Genomic DNA, 17,949 nt, shown 5'->3' on the forward strand with positions numbered 1-17,949 from the left:
TAACTGACCAATGCCAACATGGCACTCGCCCTTCCTGAGCACAACAGGTTGTTGAAGCGCTTGCGACACTGGATCCAGGTGCGTCGCACCATGTCGTGGGAGCTCATGATCTCCGCCACCTCCTCCCAGGTACATTTGGTCATGTGGGGGGGGCTCCTCCTCCTGTCCTGGGGTATGAGCACCATGCTGAGGGCAGCAACGCAATCATCAGAAAAACGAGGGGCACAGTGCCCTCCTGCCCTACCCTCTTGCCTGGCCTGCTCACCAGCAGCGCTCTGGGGAGCCCTTCCACTGGCCATGATTCACAGCTTTGATAGGCTGCAACGGCTTTTTAAAACAGGTTGTCAGGTCGCTATTGAACCCGGTGATCATAACAGTTCAGCCTCCACCCACCCACTCCCGCTGTCCTCGGGAGCCGCGATTCACGCTGGGAGGGCCTTAATTGGCCCACCTGCGTAAAATGGCGGCACGGACCTGATCACGGGTGGCGATCAGGTCCGCGTCCGCCCACACCCGCTTCTGCACTGCCCATCCGACAGGCAGAAAATTCTGCCCTGGAAATCACGTGAACTAATATTCATTTCTGAGGTTCTTTTATTGTTGTTCCCCATAGTTGTAAATCTTCCTCTTTTCTATCCCCCATGTGCGTCCATGTGTGCATGCGTGTGTTTCGCCTCCAGGTTTGAATATGAATAAACCAATCGTCATAACTAATCATAACACCGATTTGCTGTGAGCTATTATTAATTTGGATCAGACAAACAGACGGTTGGGGAAACATGCCACAGCCTACCTTAAGAATAATTCAAAAACTTACAGACAGCCGGTGAGAGGATAAAGAAGTTCAGTTTCTCTCTCTCCTGTCCGTAATACTGGACAAGCAATCTGACAAATCAGAGACAGTGGAGGAGTTGTGAGAGCTGGCGATGAGGCAGAACTGAGTGTCGTCAGTGGCAGCATGAGAAAACTGAAGTGTTTTCAAATGATGACCAAAAGAAATTAAAGAGGGAGAAAATAAACTTTGAGGGTAAGCTAGCAAGTAAAATAAAAAAGGACAAGAAGAGCTTCTTTAAATATATAAAAAGGAAGAGAGAGACCAAAGTGAACATAAGCCCCTTAGAGAATGAGGCTGGAGAAATAATAATGGGGAACCAGGAAATGGCAGAGGAGTTGAATAAATACTTTGCTTCAGTCTTCATGGTAGAATACACTAATGGCATTCCAAAAATACTAAATAATCAAAGGGAAAAAGTGGGGAGTGGTGGGAGGAAATAAATACAATAACTATCACTAGAGAAAAGGTACTAGGGAAACTAATGGGGCTAAAGGCCGATAAGTCCCCTGGACCTGATGGGTTGTACCCTCGGAAGAAAGCAGTTACCAAAGTAGTGGGTGCACTGATGGTAATCTTCCAAGAATCCTTAAATTCTGGAAAAGTCCCAGAAGATTGGAAAACTGCCGATGTAATACCCTTACTCAAAAAGGGAGGGAGACAAAAAACAGGCAACTATAGCCCAGTTAGCTTAATATCCGTCATTGGGAAAATGTTAGAGTCTATTATAAAGGATGTAATAGCAGAGCATTTAGAAATGACTAATATGATCAAGCAGAGTCGGCATGGCTTCATGAAGGGGAAATCATGCCTGACAAATTTAATATAACCCTTTGAGGTTGTAACAAGCAGGATAGATAAATGGGAACTTGTAGATGTAATATATTTGGATTTCCAAAAGTTTGATAAGGTACCAAATGTAAGGCTACATAATAAGCTAAGAGCCCTAGTTGTTGGGGATAGTATGTTAGCATGGATAGAGGATTGGCTAACGAATAGAAGACAGAAAGTTGGGATAAGGGGGGCATTTTCATGATGGCAGCCTGTAACTAGTGGAGTGCCACAGGAATCAGTGCTATATTTACAACGTATACTAATGACTTGGATAAGGGAAATGAATGCGCTATCGCCAAGTTTGTGGATGATACAAAAATAGGTGGGAAGGCAAGCGGTGAGGATGACACAAAGAGGGATATAGACAGGTTAAACAAGTGGACAGAAACTTGGCAGATGGAATATAATGTGGGAAAATGTGAGGTTATGCACTTTGGCAGGAAGAATAGAGGAGCTGAATATTATTTAAATGGAGAAAGACTGAAGAAAGCTGCAGCACAGAGGGATTTGGGGGTCCTCGTGCATAAATCACAAAAAGCTAGGATACAAGTTCAGTAGGTAATAGGGAAGGCAAATGGAATGTTGGCCTTTATTTCAAAGGGAATGGAGTATAAAATAGGAAAGTCTTGCTAAAACTATACAAGGCACTTGTTGGACCACACCTAGAATACTGTGAACAGTTTTGGTCCCCTTATTTAAGGAAAGATATATTGGTATTGGAGGCAGTCCAGAGAAGGTTCACTAGGTTGATCCTTGGTATGGAGGGATTTTCTTATGAGGAGAGGTTGAGCAGGTTGGGCCTGTACTCATTGGAGTTTAGAAGAATGAGAGGCAAACTTATTGAAACATATAAGATTCTTAGGGGACTTGACAGGGTAGTTGCTGAGAGGTTGTTTCCCCTCGTGGGAGACTCTAGGACTAGAGGGCATAATCTCAGAGTAAGGGGTCGCCCATTTAAGACAGAGATGAGGAGGAATTTCTTCTCTCAGGTGGTAGTCAATCTGTGGAATTCTTTACCGCAGAGGGCTGCCCTGTAGAGGCTGGGTTGTTAAGTATATTCAAGGCTGAGTTGGACAGGTTTTTATCAGTAAGAGAATCAAGGGTTGTGGGGAAAAGGCAAGAAAGTGGAGTTGAGGATTATCAGATCAGCCGTGATCTCATTGAATAGCAGAGCAGATTTGATGGGCCAAATGGCCTACTTCTGCTCCTACATCTTCTGGTCTTATGGCCTTAAGATGTCACCAAGGAGCAGCATTTAGGTGAGAAATAGGGAGTGGGCAGGGTGGCAAGGATAGATCCTTCGGGGAACACTAGACATAATGGTGCAGAAGCAAGAAGAGAAGTCATTGAAGCTAATTCTCTTCCTATAGCAGGATAGATGAAAATGGAAAAAAAAAACACAGGGAGTGCTGGAAAAACTCAGCATCTGTGGATCTGTGGAAATAGAAACAGAGTTAATGTTTCAAGTTCAATATCACTCTGCTTTGGAACTCTTCTTCTCATCTCCCCCGGACCATGACTCCACCACCCAACATCAAGTTTCTAGGACTGCCTTCATCTTAGATGACTGACCTTATCTCCTCTGGATATCTTCCCTCCAGAGCTTCTCACCTTACAGTCCTCCAACCCCAAACAGCCCGCTTCTACCTCCTTCTCAAAACTCACAAACAAAATCGTAGTAGACCCATCGTTTCAGCCTGGTCCTGCCCTACTGAACTTGTTTCTTCCTACCTTCACTCTACTTTTTCTGCCCTTGTTCAGTCTCTTCCCACCTACATTCGTAATTTTTCTGATGCTATAAGTCATTTCAATCATTTCCAGTTTCCTGGCCCTAACTACCTCCTCTTCATTATGGGTGTCCATTCCCTCAGTTCCAAAGAAGAGTCATTTTGGACTCGAAATGATAACTCTTTTTCTCTCTTCACAGATGCTGCCAGACCCGCTGTGTTTTTCCAGCACTTTCTGTTTTTATTTCAAATTTTCCAGCATCCGCAGTATTTTGCTTTTACTTCAGACAAGAATGGAATCAGGCGAGTGCAATTCCACCCATCTAGGTGATAGGAGAGAGGTGTTGGAGGAGCTTGCCATGATCAACCATGTCAAAGTCCACAGACATTACCTGAGCTGGTTTGGCTGGGAGCAGCAGCTACTATAAGGGCACGTTAGTGAAGTTGAATTAGAGCACAAGACAACCCTTCTCCTGAGACCTGTTTGACTGGTGATGCTTGCCATTTTTAGGTTTCTGGTGCTGAAGAATTCCTCAGAGGCTGTCACACCTATGATCTTGCCAATGATGACAGGCCTGCAACCGATATGTATTGCTAAACTGGTTGTCAGTATGACATGTTGCTTGATTGGCTGTCAGCTGAAAGTTAAAACTATACACGTTCCTTCCAAATAGTGCCTTTCTCCTCCAACATATACCAATACACATATCCCTAAAGCGTTTAAGGGCTGCGCCCTGGAACATTTTAATAGTATATTTCAAAAAATTGTATTCTTGTTAATTGTGGAGCATGTTTGTACTTCACACTTCATGGAACGTTAATCCTTAAAATTGGCACTTTTTGTGAGGTTGATCATTCACAGCCTGGATGAATCAAATATTCAGGATCGTAAAGAGAGGAGACTTTGTATTCATCAATTGGCCGAAAGACTTAACATGAAATCGAAGGCTAAGGGTGGAATTTTCTGTCCCCATTGGTGTCGGGTGTCATGGCGGGCGTGAGCAGACAATATGGCGGGAAAGCCAAAAATCAGTTTCATGGCATCGTAAATCCAGTTTGTGATCGTACACTCTGCCTATCAATGGTGTGCCACGTTTCCCGCTGCGGCATGTCAGGAGCTTCATTTTAATACATCGGCATCTAATTATAAGCCCTGCTTGCCAGAATCATCCCCCCATGTCAAATTTACCACCCACGTTGCCAGGAAAACACGCTGGTGCAGAACATACCTTGACAAGCGTGATGTGCAGAAGTCAGTACTTACTGTCAGGGCCTTGCTCCCATTGTGGACATCCAAGGAGCAGAAGATGTTGGAGCCCTACTGTAACCAGACCCTGGAGGAACGTGCATTGGGTGGATTTATATGGACATGGCTCCGCCGCGAAGCAGCTCACAGAAGGCAGAACATCACAATTGAGGGTCTGCTTTAGGACACAGTGTCCTGGCCAAGGTCTGCTACGGATGATCATCGAGGGGGTGGAGAGGAAGGTGTAGGTTTGACTGGGAGAGGAAGGTGTACCGGTGGGGGGTGGTGAGGTTGGGTGGGGGAGAACGATGGTGTCGGGGGGGAGTGATGCATCATCTGGGGAGGTAGGTATAAGGGCGGAGGAAGGTATAAGGAAAGGAGTTTGGATGTGGGAAGGAGTCCAGTGAAAGGAAGGTATCTGGGGGTGGTGTGGGGTGGGAGTTCAGATGGTGGGAAGGAATTCAGGGAGGAGGAAGGAGTTGGGGTTAGCAAGGAGAAAGGGTGGAGGAAGGAGTAAGTGGTTACAAGAGCAGGTCAGAGGCTAGGAATCCTGTGTCAATCAACTCACCTCCTGACTCCCCAAAGCCTTTCCACTATCTGCAAGGCACAGGTCAGGAGTGTGATGGAATGCTCTCCACTTGCCTGGGTGAGTGCAGCTCCAACAACACTCAAGAAGCTTGACACCATCCAGGACAAAGCAGCCCGCTTTGTCAGCCCACTCGCCAAGGCTCCTTCAACAGCACCTTCGAAACCCATGACCGTAAGCATCTAGAAGATCAAAGGCAACAGACGCATGGGAACATTACTGCCTGGAAATTCCCCTCCAAGCCACTCACCAGCCTGAATTGGAAATATATCGCCGTTCCTTCACTGTAGCTGGGTAAAAATCCTGGAACTTCCTTTCTAACAGCACTGCAGTGGTTCAAGAAGGCAGCTCACTGCCACCTTCTCAAGGGCAATTAGGGATGGGCAACAAATGTTGGCCTAGCCAGTGACACCCACATCCCATGAATGCATAAAAAAAAAACTGTTGCCTCGAGTTAGTTTTCATATCCATGCTGATGCACCTCATTGCACCTTTCCACCTTGCCACTATTGGTTCCTTGTCACTTCTTGCCAGACTGCCTATCTGACATTAATTCGTGGCTAAGAGAGAATTTTCTCGAACTGAGCACAGAAATCCAAAGCTATTTCACTCGGTTCCTCCCTTTATCTGTCTGCTTTCTCTTTACTACAACCACATCACCGTCCCAGGTACACATTCTGGCTAATTCAGCCACTTTGCAAGCTGACCTCCAAACCCCATATCTTATCCAATATCAAGACTACTTATTTCACCTTCGAAACAAGGTCACCCCTGCCTTTCCTTCACTCTTAGCATCACTGAAATCACCATCCACATTTTCTTTGCCCCAAACTTGACTTCTGCAATACTTTTCTCACCAGCGCCCCCCCTGTTAGAATCATAGAATCACAGAACGATTACAGCAAAGAAGCAGGACATTCATACTGACACTCTGCAAGAGCAACTCAGCTAACCCCACATCCCTGCCTTTTCGCGTTGGCCCTGCAATTTTTTTCCCCTTCAGATATTTATCCGATAGGAGGAGATCTATCCTGCCTGCACTGGCTCTGCTGAAGTAATTTTTTTTTTACCCATCCCATTCTCCTGGCATTTCCCAAATTTATTTTAATGTTTTCTTTTTCAAATATTTGTAGATTTGCATTAAACCTTATTATTACCATCCTTTCTGCACCTAAAGCAACTGTCAGCATAAAGACATTTATATGAACATTCTCTTTCCCTATTTTGCTGATGACCTTCGATTTATCCCCCTCCAGTTCCTGACTCAGTGATCAGTGGAGCTGATTTACAGTATCAAAAGCCCTCACAACTTTGATCACCGTGACCCGTAACCTTCTTTGTGCTGAAGAACCATTCTGGTTTAATCTTGCTTGCCAACAAGACTAACTTGTGCAGTCCAATTTTATAGACATTTAATTAATAGTGTGTACTTTTTGATTAATCCTCACTGAGGCAGCATTTTACCACTTAACTCCATATAATAGTGTTTGTGAGTGTGGTCACAACAGTGACATCTGTTGCACTAAATGGGAATTACAGTATGAACTGTGCCCACTGTACATTATGTAAAAACTGAAGATGGCAGAAAGCTGGAATCAAGAATAGAGAACGCAAGTTCAATTTATTAAGGTCAAAAATGAAGGAATTTTGCACAATAAAATTGTAGTGGATGACTGTTCAGGGTATTTGCAATTCAAAACAGTTCTGACATAATGTTGAAAGCAAATCAAACTAGCTTCAAGGTCCACAATATTCAAATTAAATGGTTGGCTAAGGTAACATTTAAGTTTTATCTCAAAATTATGAAACTGTTTATACTGAGCTGCAGAAACTGAAAATCTTCCAACTTTCAGTGCATTACTTGTATAGTTGTGTCTGATCAAAACTTTAAAGTTCAGTGATGGTTGTTGGGTCACTAACTTAGGCCATAAGAACATTTAGGTGGCTTTAAGCTCAACCAGTCTGTTCCTTTTCAAATCTCACTCGTCCTATTTCTGCATTCCTTCCTTTCCCAGAAACTCACTTACCGAAAAGGCAAGTTTTTAAAAAAATCTATTTTTTTGATTTAGTGAGAACAGCAGTTTACATAGTGCTTTTAACACAGTAAAAATGTCAAAGAAATTCACAGGAGCATTATGAAACAAAATTTGGACGTATGTGGGATACTAAAGCAGATGACCAAAAACTTGGTCAAAGAAGTAAGTTTTAAATAGTGTCTTCCAGGAGGAAAGAGAGGGAGAGTCAGGTGAACAACTGGCAAAGCAATTAAACTCAGAATTTGAGGAGCACTGTTACATTTTTTATTCATTCACGGGTTGTGGGCTTCGTTGGCTGGGCTGGCATTTATTGCCCATCCCTTGTTGGCCTTGAGTAGGTGATGGTGAGCTGTCTTCTTGAACCGCTGCAGTCCATGTGGTACAGGTACACCCACAGTGCTGTTAGGGAGGGAGTTCATGGATTTTGACCCAGTGACAGTGAAGGAACATCTTTATACTTCCAAGTCAGGATGGTGTGCGGCTCGGAGGGGAACTTCCAGGTGGTGGTGTTCCCATCTATCTGCTGCCCTTGTCCTTCTAGATGGTAGCGGTTGTGGGTTTGGACAGGATCTGTCGAAGGAGCCTTGGCGAATTCCTGCAATGCATCTTGTAGATGGTACACTGCTGCTATTGTGCGTTGGTGGTGGAGGGAGTGAATGTTTGTGGATGTGGTGCCAATCAAGTGGGCTGCTTTGTCCTGGGCGGTGTCAAGCTTCTTGAGTGTTGTGGGAGCTGCACTCATCCAGGTAAGTAGGGAGTATTCCATCACACTCCTGACCTTTGCCTTGTGGACAGGCTTTAGGGAGCCAGGTGGTGAGTTACTTGCTGCAGGATTCCTAGCCTCTAACCCTGATCTTGTAGCCACAGTATTTATATGGCTAGTCCAGTTCAGTTTCTGATCAATGGTAACCCCCAGGATGTTGATAGTGGGGGATTCAGTAATGGTAATGGTATTGAATATCAAAGGGCGATGGTTGGATTCTCTCTTATTGGAGATGGTCATTGCCTGGTACTTGTATGGTGCAAATGTTACTTGCCACTTGTTTGTCTAAGCCTGGATATTGTCCAGGTCTTGCTGCATTTGGACATACACTGCTTCAGTATCTGAGGAGTCGCGTATGGTGCAGAACATTGTGCAACCATCAGCGAACATCCCCACTCCTGACCTTGTGATGGAAGGAAGGTCATTGATGAAGCAGCTGAAGATGTTTGGGCCGAGGACACTACCCTGAGGAACTCCTGCAGTGATGACCTGGAGCTGAGATGACTGACCTCCAACAACCACAATCATCTTCCTTTGTGCTAGGTATGACTCCAACCAGCAGAGAGTTTTCCCCCTGATCTTCATTGACTCCAGTTTTGCTAGGGCTCCTTGATGCCAAACTCGGTCAAATGTGGCCTTGATATCAAGGGCAGTCACTCTCACCTCACTATGGGAGGGGGTTCAGCACTTTAGTCCATGTTTGAACCAAGGCTGCAATGAGGTCGGGAGCTGAGTGGCCCTGGCGGAACTGGGCGTCAGTGAGCAGGTTTCTGCTAAGCAATTGATATCCCTTCCATTACTTTACTGATGATGGAGAATAGACTGATGGGGCGGTAATTGGCTAGGTTGGATTGGTCCTGCTTTATGTGTTCATGGCATACCTGGACAATTTTCCACATAGCTGGGTAGATGCCAGTGTTGCAGCTGTACTGGAACAGTTTGGCAGGGATGTGGCAAATTCTGGAGCACAAGTCTTCAGTACTATTGCTGGAATATTGTCAGGGCCCATAGCCTTTGCAGTATCCATTACCTTCAGCCGTTTCTTGATATCACGTGGAGTGAATCGAATTGGCTGAAGACTGGCACCTGTGATATTGGGGACCTCTGGAGGAGACCGAGATAGTTCATCCACTCGGCACTTCTGGCTGAAGATTGTAGCAAATGCTTCAGCCTTATCTTTCACACTGATGTGCTGGGCTCCTCCATCATTGAGGATGGGGATATTTGTGGAGCCTCCTCCTCCACTGAGTTGTTTAATTGTCCACCACCATTCATGACTGGATGTGACAGGACTGCAGAGCTTAAATTTGATCCGTTGGTTGTGGGATCGCTTAGCTTTGTCTAACAGCTGCTTATGCTGTTTGGTGCGCAAGTAGTCCTGTGTTATAGCTTCACCAGGTTGACACCTCATTTTGAGGTATGCCTGGCGCTCTCCTGGCATGCCCTCCTGCACTCTTCATTGAACCAGGGTTGATCTGCTGGCTTGATGGTAATGGTGGAATGGGGGATGTGTCGGGCCATGAGGTTACAGATTGTGTTCTTGCAATTTTGCTGCTGCTGATAGCCCACAGTGCCTCATGGATACTCAGTCTTGGGTTACTAGATCTGTTTGAAATCAATCCCATTTAGCACGGTGGTAGTGCCACACAACACGGTGGAGGGTATCCTCAATGTGAAGGCGGGCTTTGTCTCTACAAAGACTGTGCGGTGGTCAGTCTTACCGATACTGTCATGGACAGATGCATCTGTGGCAGGCAGGTTGGTGAGGATGATGTCAAGTACGTTTTTCCCTTTGTTGGTTCCTACACCACCTGCCGCAGACCCAGTCTAGCAGCTATGTCATTTAGGACTCAGCCAGCTCGGTCAGTAGTGGTGCTACTGAGCCATTCTTGGTGATGGACATTGAATCCCCCACCCAGAGTACATTCTGTGCCCTCTCCACCCTCAGTGCTTCCTCCAAATGGCGTTTGATATGGAGGAGCGCTGATTCATCAGCTGAGGAAGGGCAGTACGTGGTAATTAGCAGGAGGTTTCCTTGCTTCTGTTTGACCTGATGAGGTCCAGAGTCGATGTTGAGAACCCCCAGGGCAACACCCTCCTGACTGTATATCACTATGCCGCTACCTCTGCTGAACATACCCAGGGATGGTGGTGTCTGGGACATTATCTGTAAGATATGATTCCTTGAGGATAACTAGTCAGGCTGCTGCTTGACTAGTCTGTGAGACAGCACTCCCAATTTTGGCACTAGCCCGCAGATGTTACTAAGGAGGACTTTGCAGGGTCAACAGGGCTGAGATTGCTGTTATCATTTCCAGTGCCTAAGTCGATGCCAGGTGGTCCGTCTGTTTAATTCCTTTTTTGTGACTTTGTAGCGGTTTGATACAACTGAGTGGCTTGCTAGACCAACTCAGAGGGCATGTAAAAGTCGACCATGTTGCTATGGGTCTAGAGTCACATAAAGGCCAGGCAAGGTAAGGACAACAAATTTCCTTACCTAAAGGGCATTAGTGAACCAGATGGGTTTTTACAACAATCGACAATGGTTTCATGGTCAGATTTTTATTGAATTCAAATTCCACTACCTGCTGGGTCCCCACAGCATTACCCTGGGTCTCTGGATTCCTAGTCTAGCGACAATACCACTACACCATCGCCTCCCCATTTGCTCCCTCAAAGGGCTGCAGGGCTAGAAGAGATTACATAGATAGGGAGGGGAAAGGCTATTAGGCGATTTGAAACCAAGGATGACAATTTTAAAATTGAGATGTTGTTTTACCAGGAGCCAATGTAGATCAACGAGCACAAGGGTGATGGGTGTATGGGCCTTGGTACTGTTGGAAAAAACCATATCTTCACGAACTGTATTTTTCTTTTAAAATGTGGAAGACATTGCATTATTTGGACCCTTGGATTTTTTTTTACAAAGAGGTCGTAAATTCATCTTTGGCCTGGGAATAAGCATGTCTTTTCCAAAAAATCACCTGACCAGCGTGGTACTTGAGGGGGAATTGCTGTGTGCTTGTTTGTCCTGCGATTACTTTAATTGATGGAAAGAAAACAGGTTTAAAGGCAAAGGCTTGTTTTTTTGAATTCAGCTGGGAGTGAACTGAGAAAGTGAAGCTGCCCAGCTCGCACTCTCTTTGCCTTGCCTGAAACCGTATGATTGTCAGTATCCAGCTAAGAACCCACATCTCAGTGGGACTTGCCTGTCTTTGGAAACCCAAGAGGCTGAGACAAGGAGGATTGGTCCGGCTGTATTCTCCTCCACACTGAAGCTCGGTTAGTGAGAACCTCCAGACATCTACTGGGACTAGCGGTCCATCTTCGCACGAGGGAGCTCCAAATCAACAGCGTCAAAACCCTGCAAACTTTGTTCTTTATTTATAAAGCCTATGCTCCAAAGCCCATCTCTGCAGAGACCCTATCTGTTTGTTCTTTGTTTGTTTGTGTGTGTTTGTGTGCTGAGGCATTTTTAAAAGGGATAGATAGTTGTACTTAGAGATTATAATTGTGTGTTAATCAGTTCTTGCAACCCGTTTTAAAAAAAGTTGCGTTTTATAATAAGTCAATCATTCTGAGTTTATTGAAAGAAGCCTGACTTAAAGTCTCTGTTATTCTGGGTCTAACAGTAGTGAAGGTAAGCAATGGACCATTCTGATTGAATTATATTTTTAAACTAAGGGTACAACCTGTGGAGTAGTGGGGCTAGATAATCTGCGCACTCCTTCCATCCCGGGCGTGACAGTACGAGTTTGAACATGGGCAACAGAGTTTTGGATGACCTCAAATTTATGGAGTGTAGAACTACGAGGCCAGCCACTCTGCGTGGAATAGTCAAGTCTGGATGAGTATTTCAGCAGCAGGTGATCTAAGGCAGGGTTAGAGCTGGGCAATGCTACACAGAGGTACCCGATGGTTCAGAGTTGTAGTCAGAAGCTCATTTTGGAGTCATATATGACACCAGAGTTGCAAACAGTCCAGTTCAGGCTCAGACTGTTGCCTGGGAGAGGGATGGAATCAGTGGCTAGGAAATGGAGTTTGTAGTGGCGTTCGTAAACAATGGCTCTGTCTGTCCAATATTGAATTGGAGGAAATTTCTGCTCATCCAGAACTGGCAAGCAGTTTGACAATTTAGAGACAGTAGAGGAGTCAAGAGAAGGTAGTGGTGATTTTCCAAATTGTCATATTTATCAATTTTCTCCAAACTTACATGGCTTTTTCTGGTGATTTTTTTTGGCCAATAAAAATAGGACACAAAATGCCCTCCTTCACAAATAAAAAGAGTTGTTAAATCAGGAACAAAATCAGATTTTACTGATCCATAAGTACACTCAAGTAGTTATTCCTCATTTCCATCCAGCTGGGTCTTTATCATCACCCTTTGGATCAAGTGTCAATTCAGTATAGTACTGACTCCAGATTGCAAGGACAGCCAATGGATTTGTTGGAAGAGATCAGACTTTTTGAATCTGGCCATGATTCTGACAGCAGATGTTAGCCTACAGGATCATTTTTGTGAATTTCTGCCCCTGGGAGGACAAATGCAATCTTCTGATCCTGCTTCACCTCGGTAATACTCGTATGGCCTCGCAACACATTGGGCGGAATTGTCCGCTCCCATTGGCGGCGAGCGTGCTTGATGGCATGAGCAACCAATATAACCGGAAGGCCACCAATCAGACTCATGCTTTCGTGAAACATGTTTGCAACTGGCCGTCAATGGCAGGCTGCACTTCCTGGTGCTGGATGTCGGGAACTTCGTTGTAATGCATCCGCATATCATTATAAACCCAGCTCGCTGGAATCATCCCCCCCCCACAACTGGATCAATTGAGCATGTCAGCGTGATTGCATACTGACATGTTTTGCAACAGCATTCATAAGGTAGCAGCTGACGAGCTGCACTTTGAGGGGAGGTCGCAGGTGAGTGCACAGTAACGTTGCACAGCGCTCGTGAGCGTCACCCGTTGGACTTCAAGGTTGAGGTGCCGAGCATTCAGGCGAGGACATAGGCATGTCGCTTTTTCATGGCCGGCTGACAGTGCAGTGCCGTTGAGGTGGATCGCTGGGGGCAGGGGTGCAAGGGCTGACGATGAGCCCTGGCCAGACAAGGCAGGCGCGCTCGGGAGGCCCTCATAGCTGCTAAATTCATGGGGGAATGATGATGACATGCAGTGTGGAGACACCATAGATCCTCACATTGCATCGGTGAATGTTTGACTCTAGTCTAGCTGATGACAACGCACATACCCTTTGTCCAGAATCTTCGGGTTGGCAAGCGGGGGTGGGGCCCGCTTGCCGACGCGTAAAATGATGCGCGGTGATGTCGGGTGTGCATCCTGATGTCACCATACATCATTCAGACCTTCAGTTCGGCGGGCGCACACTGGAGTCGGCTGCACGCCCGCCGAACTGTCAAAGACCTATTAAGGCCATTTAAACAGCAATTAAGATAATTAACTGAACTGCCCGTCCAACCTTAAAGTTGGAGGGCTGGCGAAGAGCCCAGGCAGCCTTTGCACTTATCATGAAACCTCACCCACGGGTGGGATGAGGTTTCATGAAGGTTTCTAAACGTTAATAAAAATTTTCAAAAGAATTCATAGGCATGTCCCAGCTCATGTGACACTGTCACTTGAGGGAACATGTCTTAATTTTTTTTTTCCTTTATTTAAATTTTTAAATATCAAACTGATCTCCCTGAGGTAGCTCTGTGCCTCAGGGAGATTTATGCGCTCTATCGCGTGCATGCGCAAGAGTGCAGGCCCCAACTCAGCCTACTCCCCCCCCACCCCCGCACAGGTGCACAGGGAGTGCTGAGCGCTTCCGGGTGCATGTCATGCTGGGCGGGCCTCAATTGGCCCGCCCACGTAAAATGGCGGCGCGCAGCTGAAAGCGGGCGGCAATTGGCTGCACGTCCGCCCACTCCCGCCCAACCCACCCCCCCTTTGTAATAAGGCTCCTGTCATGGAGATGCAGTGGAGGCCTTAATGGTCACTAGATTCTAGGAGTTTGATGACGACATGCGGTGAGGACAGCCCATAGATGTTCAAGTAGCCTCTGTGCATGTCTGACTCCTGTCTAGCTGAGGGCAGCTCGCTTGCGCTCTGTGATCAGGATCATATCATGAAGACGTAGCCGTGAAACTTTAAATACACCTGCTCCTTTGACAGCCTTCAGCACCTGAGCCCTTTAGGAGCACAGCGTCACCAGTCACAAATGCTGAAGAGACAACTGTTCTTTCCAAACACAGAGATAAAAACAAAAAACTGCGGATGCTGGAAATCCAAAACAAAAACAGAATTACCTGGAAAAACTCAGCAGGTCTGGCAGCATCGGCGGAGAAGAAAAGAGTTCTGTTGAAGGGTCATGAGGACTCGAAACGTCAACTCTTTTCTTCTCCGCCGATGCTGCCAGACCTGCTGAGTTTTTCCAGGTAATTCTGCTTTTGTTCTGTTCTTTCCAAACAATGGATTTCCAGACTGGAGAGGTTACAGTGTATTAGTGGATGAGAGTATGCGCATTGGAATTAAATTCCTTTCTTATTTTAATATCGATGTTGATGGTTCTACTATCTTTACTCCCCAGCAAGATAATCCTATTCCCTCAAACTTATTGCTAGCTTAACTAGGAGATCTCAATGGGGAGAGATTTCTAAGCATTAATGGAACATAGTTTTAGACTGGGTCCTCAAATAAAAAGTCCTCTCCCCAGGAGTCTTCAAATTCACATAGTTATCTTAGGATGGGACATACATTGGGGCATATAGACTAGTAGACCAAACTTCTTTGACAGTTTACCAATACTGCCCCTTAAGAGTCTAACTCAGACCCTTAGAGCTCTGTGAATATGTGGGTTCTCGAGATAATATATATTTTAGGCTACACACCTTGCATGCTTCAAAAATACATGTCTTTTATTGAAGCCAATTATAGATTACAGTTTATAAATGAGATTATAGATCGTAACTAAAGCTAATCAAAACATATTAATAGTGTTATAAGGATACATGCAGTATTTAATTCCAACTTATTATTTAGTTCCAATTGAAACTTACAGGATACTGAAAGGTCTGGATAGAGTGGATGTGGGGAAGATGTTTCCATTAGTAGGAGAGACTAGGACCCGAGGGCACAGCCTCAGAGAACAGAGATGAGGAGAAACTTCTTTAGCCAGAGAGTGGTGAATCTATGGAATTCATTGCCACAGAACGCTGTGGAGGCCAGGTCATTGAGTGTATTTAAGACCGAGATAGATAGGTTCTTGATTGGTAAGGGGATCAAAGGTTACAGGGAGAAGGCGGGAGAATGGGGTTGAGAAACTTATCAGCCATGATTGAATGGCGGAGCAGACTCGATGGGCCGAATGGCCTAATTTCTGCTCCTATGTCTTATGGTCTTATCAGCAAATCTTGGATCTTCAAACAAGCATTGATAGAAAATTATACTCACAAATCCAATATGGTTATATTCGATTTTGATGTGTCTCTGTCTCAAAATCCAGGGAGGGAGAATTCAACAAAGGAACTCAACGCCTTGTGTCTAAAGATGGCTGACTGCTGACTGACTTGCGTCAGCTAATAGTATGCGTTTTAAAGTCAGTTTAGCTGAGTTATAAAAAATGACCCACTGACTTCTTCTATCACAGGGTTTTACGGCTCCTCCCGTCTGTTGGGATATCATGGTCCCACCTAACTGAATGGAGTTTTAACTGGCTCGCCGCTTCCACTGGGGTGGGGGAGGGAATGCGCCGAGGAGGGGCCGTTAAATCCTGGGCAATGTGTCTGTTTAAGAAATTCAGTAGAGTTTCAAAACGCCTTTCATTGTTCATTGTTTTGGCGAGAGACCCCTTGTTATCTGAGAAGTGACCTCGGTTTATTCAGGTCTCATTCAAAGGCTTTAAGATACTAGACAGCTAGCTGGACATTCTGGCTGCTTCCCAATTTTCACAGGCTGCAGGTCGTCTTATTTACTTTATACATATTGGCAATAATTCAAGTTAACAGCCATTTTCATATCAAGTTTTTATGTCAAGCTGCCATTTCATAATGCTAACTTGGGATTATTATCTTAAAATTTTAAGTTCCCCATCAGGTATGTGAGTTTGTTAACATAGATATTACCCCATTTAAAATATCCCTATGGCTGAATGCGCTCAATAATAGAAGATTGGCATACAAATGTGTTAATCTTCTTGTTCACTAACATCAGCACCATTAATTTCTTAACTTTCGCTTTTAAAGTGATATATTCAAATTTACATTCCTTATTAAATGCGTGACGGGCTAGAGTAGCTGTTTGGAGTCCTGCTTCAAAATGGCAGCCATGGCAAGGAAAAGACATGGGGTTTCACATTGATAGATCACGATGATTTTAAGTGGGGCTCGCAACTCTGTTTTAAAAGCATATTTGTTTTGGGGGTAGGGGGGGGGGGGGGGTTCGATTTACCCTCACATTGTTTAAATCATGACCATCGAAACTCCTCCAATTTTTTCCAACATTTCTCTTTGCTGTTCTCTGCCAGTGCTCTCCAGTAGATCAACAACTCAGCTGGGCTGACTCCATGAGAGGTCACCAGTTGGTGCAAGTTACAGATGGAGAACTCCACTTTTTTGGTGTGAAAAGGCTTACTTGGGTGCAGCTCCACTGGAGTTACATTCAGCTTTTGAAGACACAGCCCAATGTAGACATCTTCCAGCTTTAGGATGGGAAGGCGCTGTGAAACAGCGATGATTTTCTCAGCAAGGTCACCTGAGAAAACATATCCCGTTCCTGAACAAAAAGTCGGCAGGGTGCTCTGGGGATACTCTTCCTTTGTCAAGTACCACTTGCTCATTTGATTCCTGATAGGCTTCTCCTTAGCCTTGATAAACCCCGTGTAGAAGTGAGTCTGGTTCTTTTCCGACAGAAGTTCAGTCAGGTAATAAGTATTTACAAACATATCAGAGTCGGTTTTCATCACGAAGGACACCGATGGGCAGAATTTGTGAACCCACTGAATTCCCATCAGCACTTTCAATGTTAAATTGTAATATGTGTCAATGAAGTTTTTCTGGATTATGTCCCCGTAATTAAGGCTTTCGTTTATGATCATGGATTGGTATCTCGTATCATACCCTAGGAGGAAATAGGTGACCGTCCTTTTCCCATCCTTGCGCTGATCTCTGCCCCAGGTCTGCCGGATGGCATTGCGCTGTTTCCATTGAGAATGTGAGACAGTCACCAGGCAAACAAGGAAGAGGGGGTCATCATCACAGTTTGACTGTGGGATAAGTAGAAATTCGCCTTTTTCCTTTGAGATCAATCTTTTTTTTGAGTTTTTAATATTTAATGTGTCCAGGTGAAAGACAAATAGCAAAAATGTAAAAGTTAAAGTGAACACACACAGTAAAATCACTACTTTGTTTTTGATCATCTGTGAAAAGAAAGGTACAAAAAGATTAGTCCAAATGAATACGAGCACAAGTTGCCACAAAAGATGCAATTCATCAGTTACTGTCAAACCTGAAGAATAACTACACATTCGATTGTACACATTTCCCAAATACTGTACTTTGTCTTTCCAGTATCATTACTTACAAAAGCATAATGATCAAGAGGTCTAGATTGACAGGTGGGTAATGCCACAGCACTGTGTATATGTTTGTTTTCTGCATGGTGCGGCTTTGGGAATGAGTTCCATTTAAATATTGCATATGAAAACAAAATGAATTCACACAGATTTAAAAACACTCAGGCTCCAATCATTGAAGATGTGTAGTGAAACTAGACGAGCCAGTTTGTGAAATGTCATGGTTCATTGCTTACTTCAAACTGCAACAATGATTGTTTGGATCTTTTGTTTGTTATGAAAGGGGGATGCTTGGGTTTTGAGATGCAGCAGTACTACACGTCCTACCTGGATTGCCATGGTCAGGTGACCT

The 17,949-nt window shown here is 44.8% G+C and overlaps 1 protein-coding gene across 1 annotated transcript; it reads right to left on the reverse strand.

Moving 5' to 3' along the window:
- Positions 1 to 16,458: 16,458 nt before the first annotated feature.
- LOC144691993 (beta-1,3-galactosyltransferase 5-like) lies at positions 16,459 to 17,441 on the reverse strand. The gene has a single exon (XM_078560558.1). The coding sequence runs from the start codon at positions 17,439 to 17,441 to the stop codon at positions 16,491 to 16,493; it is 951 nt and encodes a 316-aa protein (XP_078416684.1). The 3' UTR covers positions 16,459 to 16,490.
- Between the last annotated feature and the right edge of the window lie 508 nt (positions 17,442 to 17,949).

The sequence above is a fragment of the Cetorhinus maximus genome, chromosome 16 (genome assembly GCF_964194155.1).
Source record: "Cetorhinus maximus chromosome 16, sCetMax3.hap1.1, whole genome shotgun sequence".
Classification (NCBI taxonomy): Eukaryota; Metazoa; Chordata; class Chondrichthyes; order Lamniformes; family Cetorhinidae; genus Cetorhinus; species Cetorhinus maximus.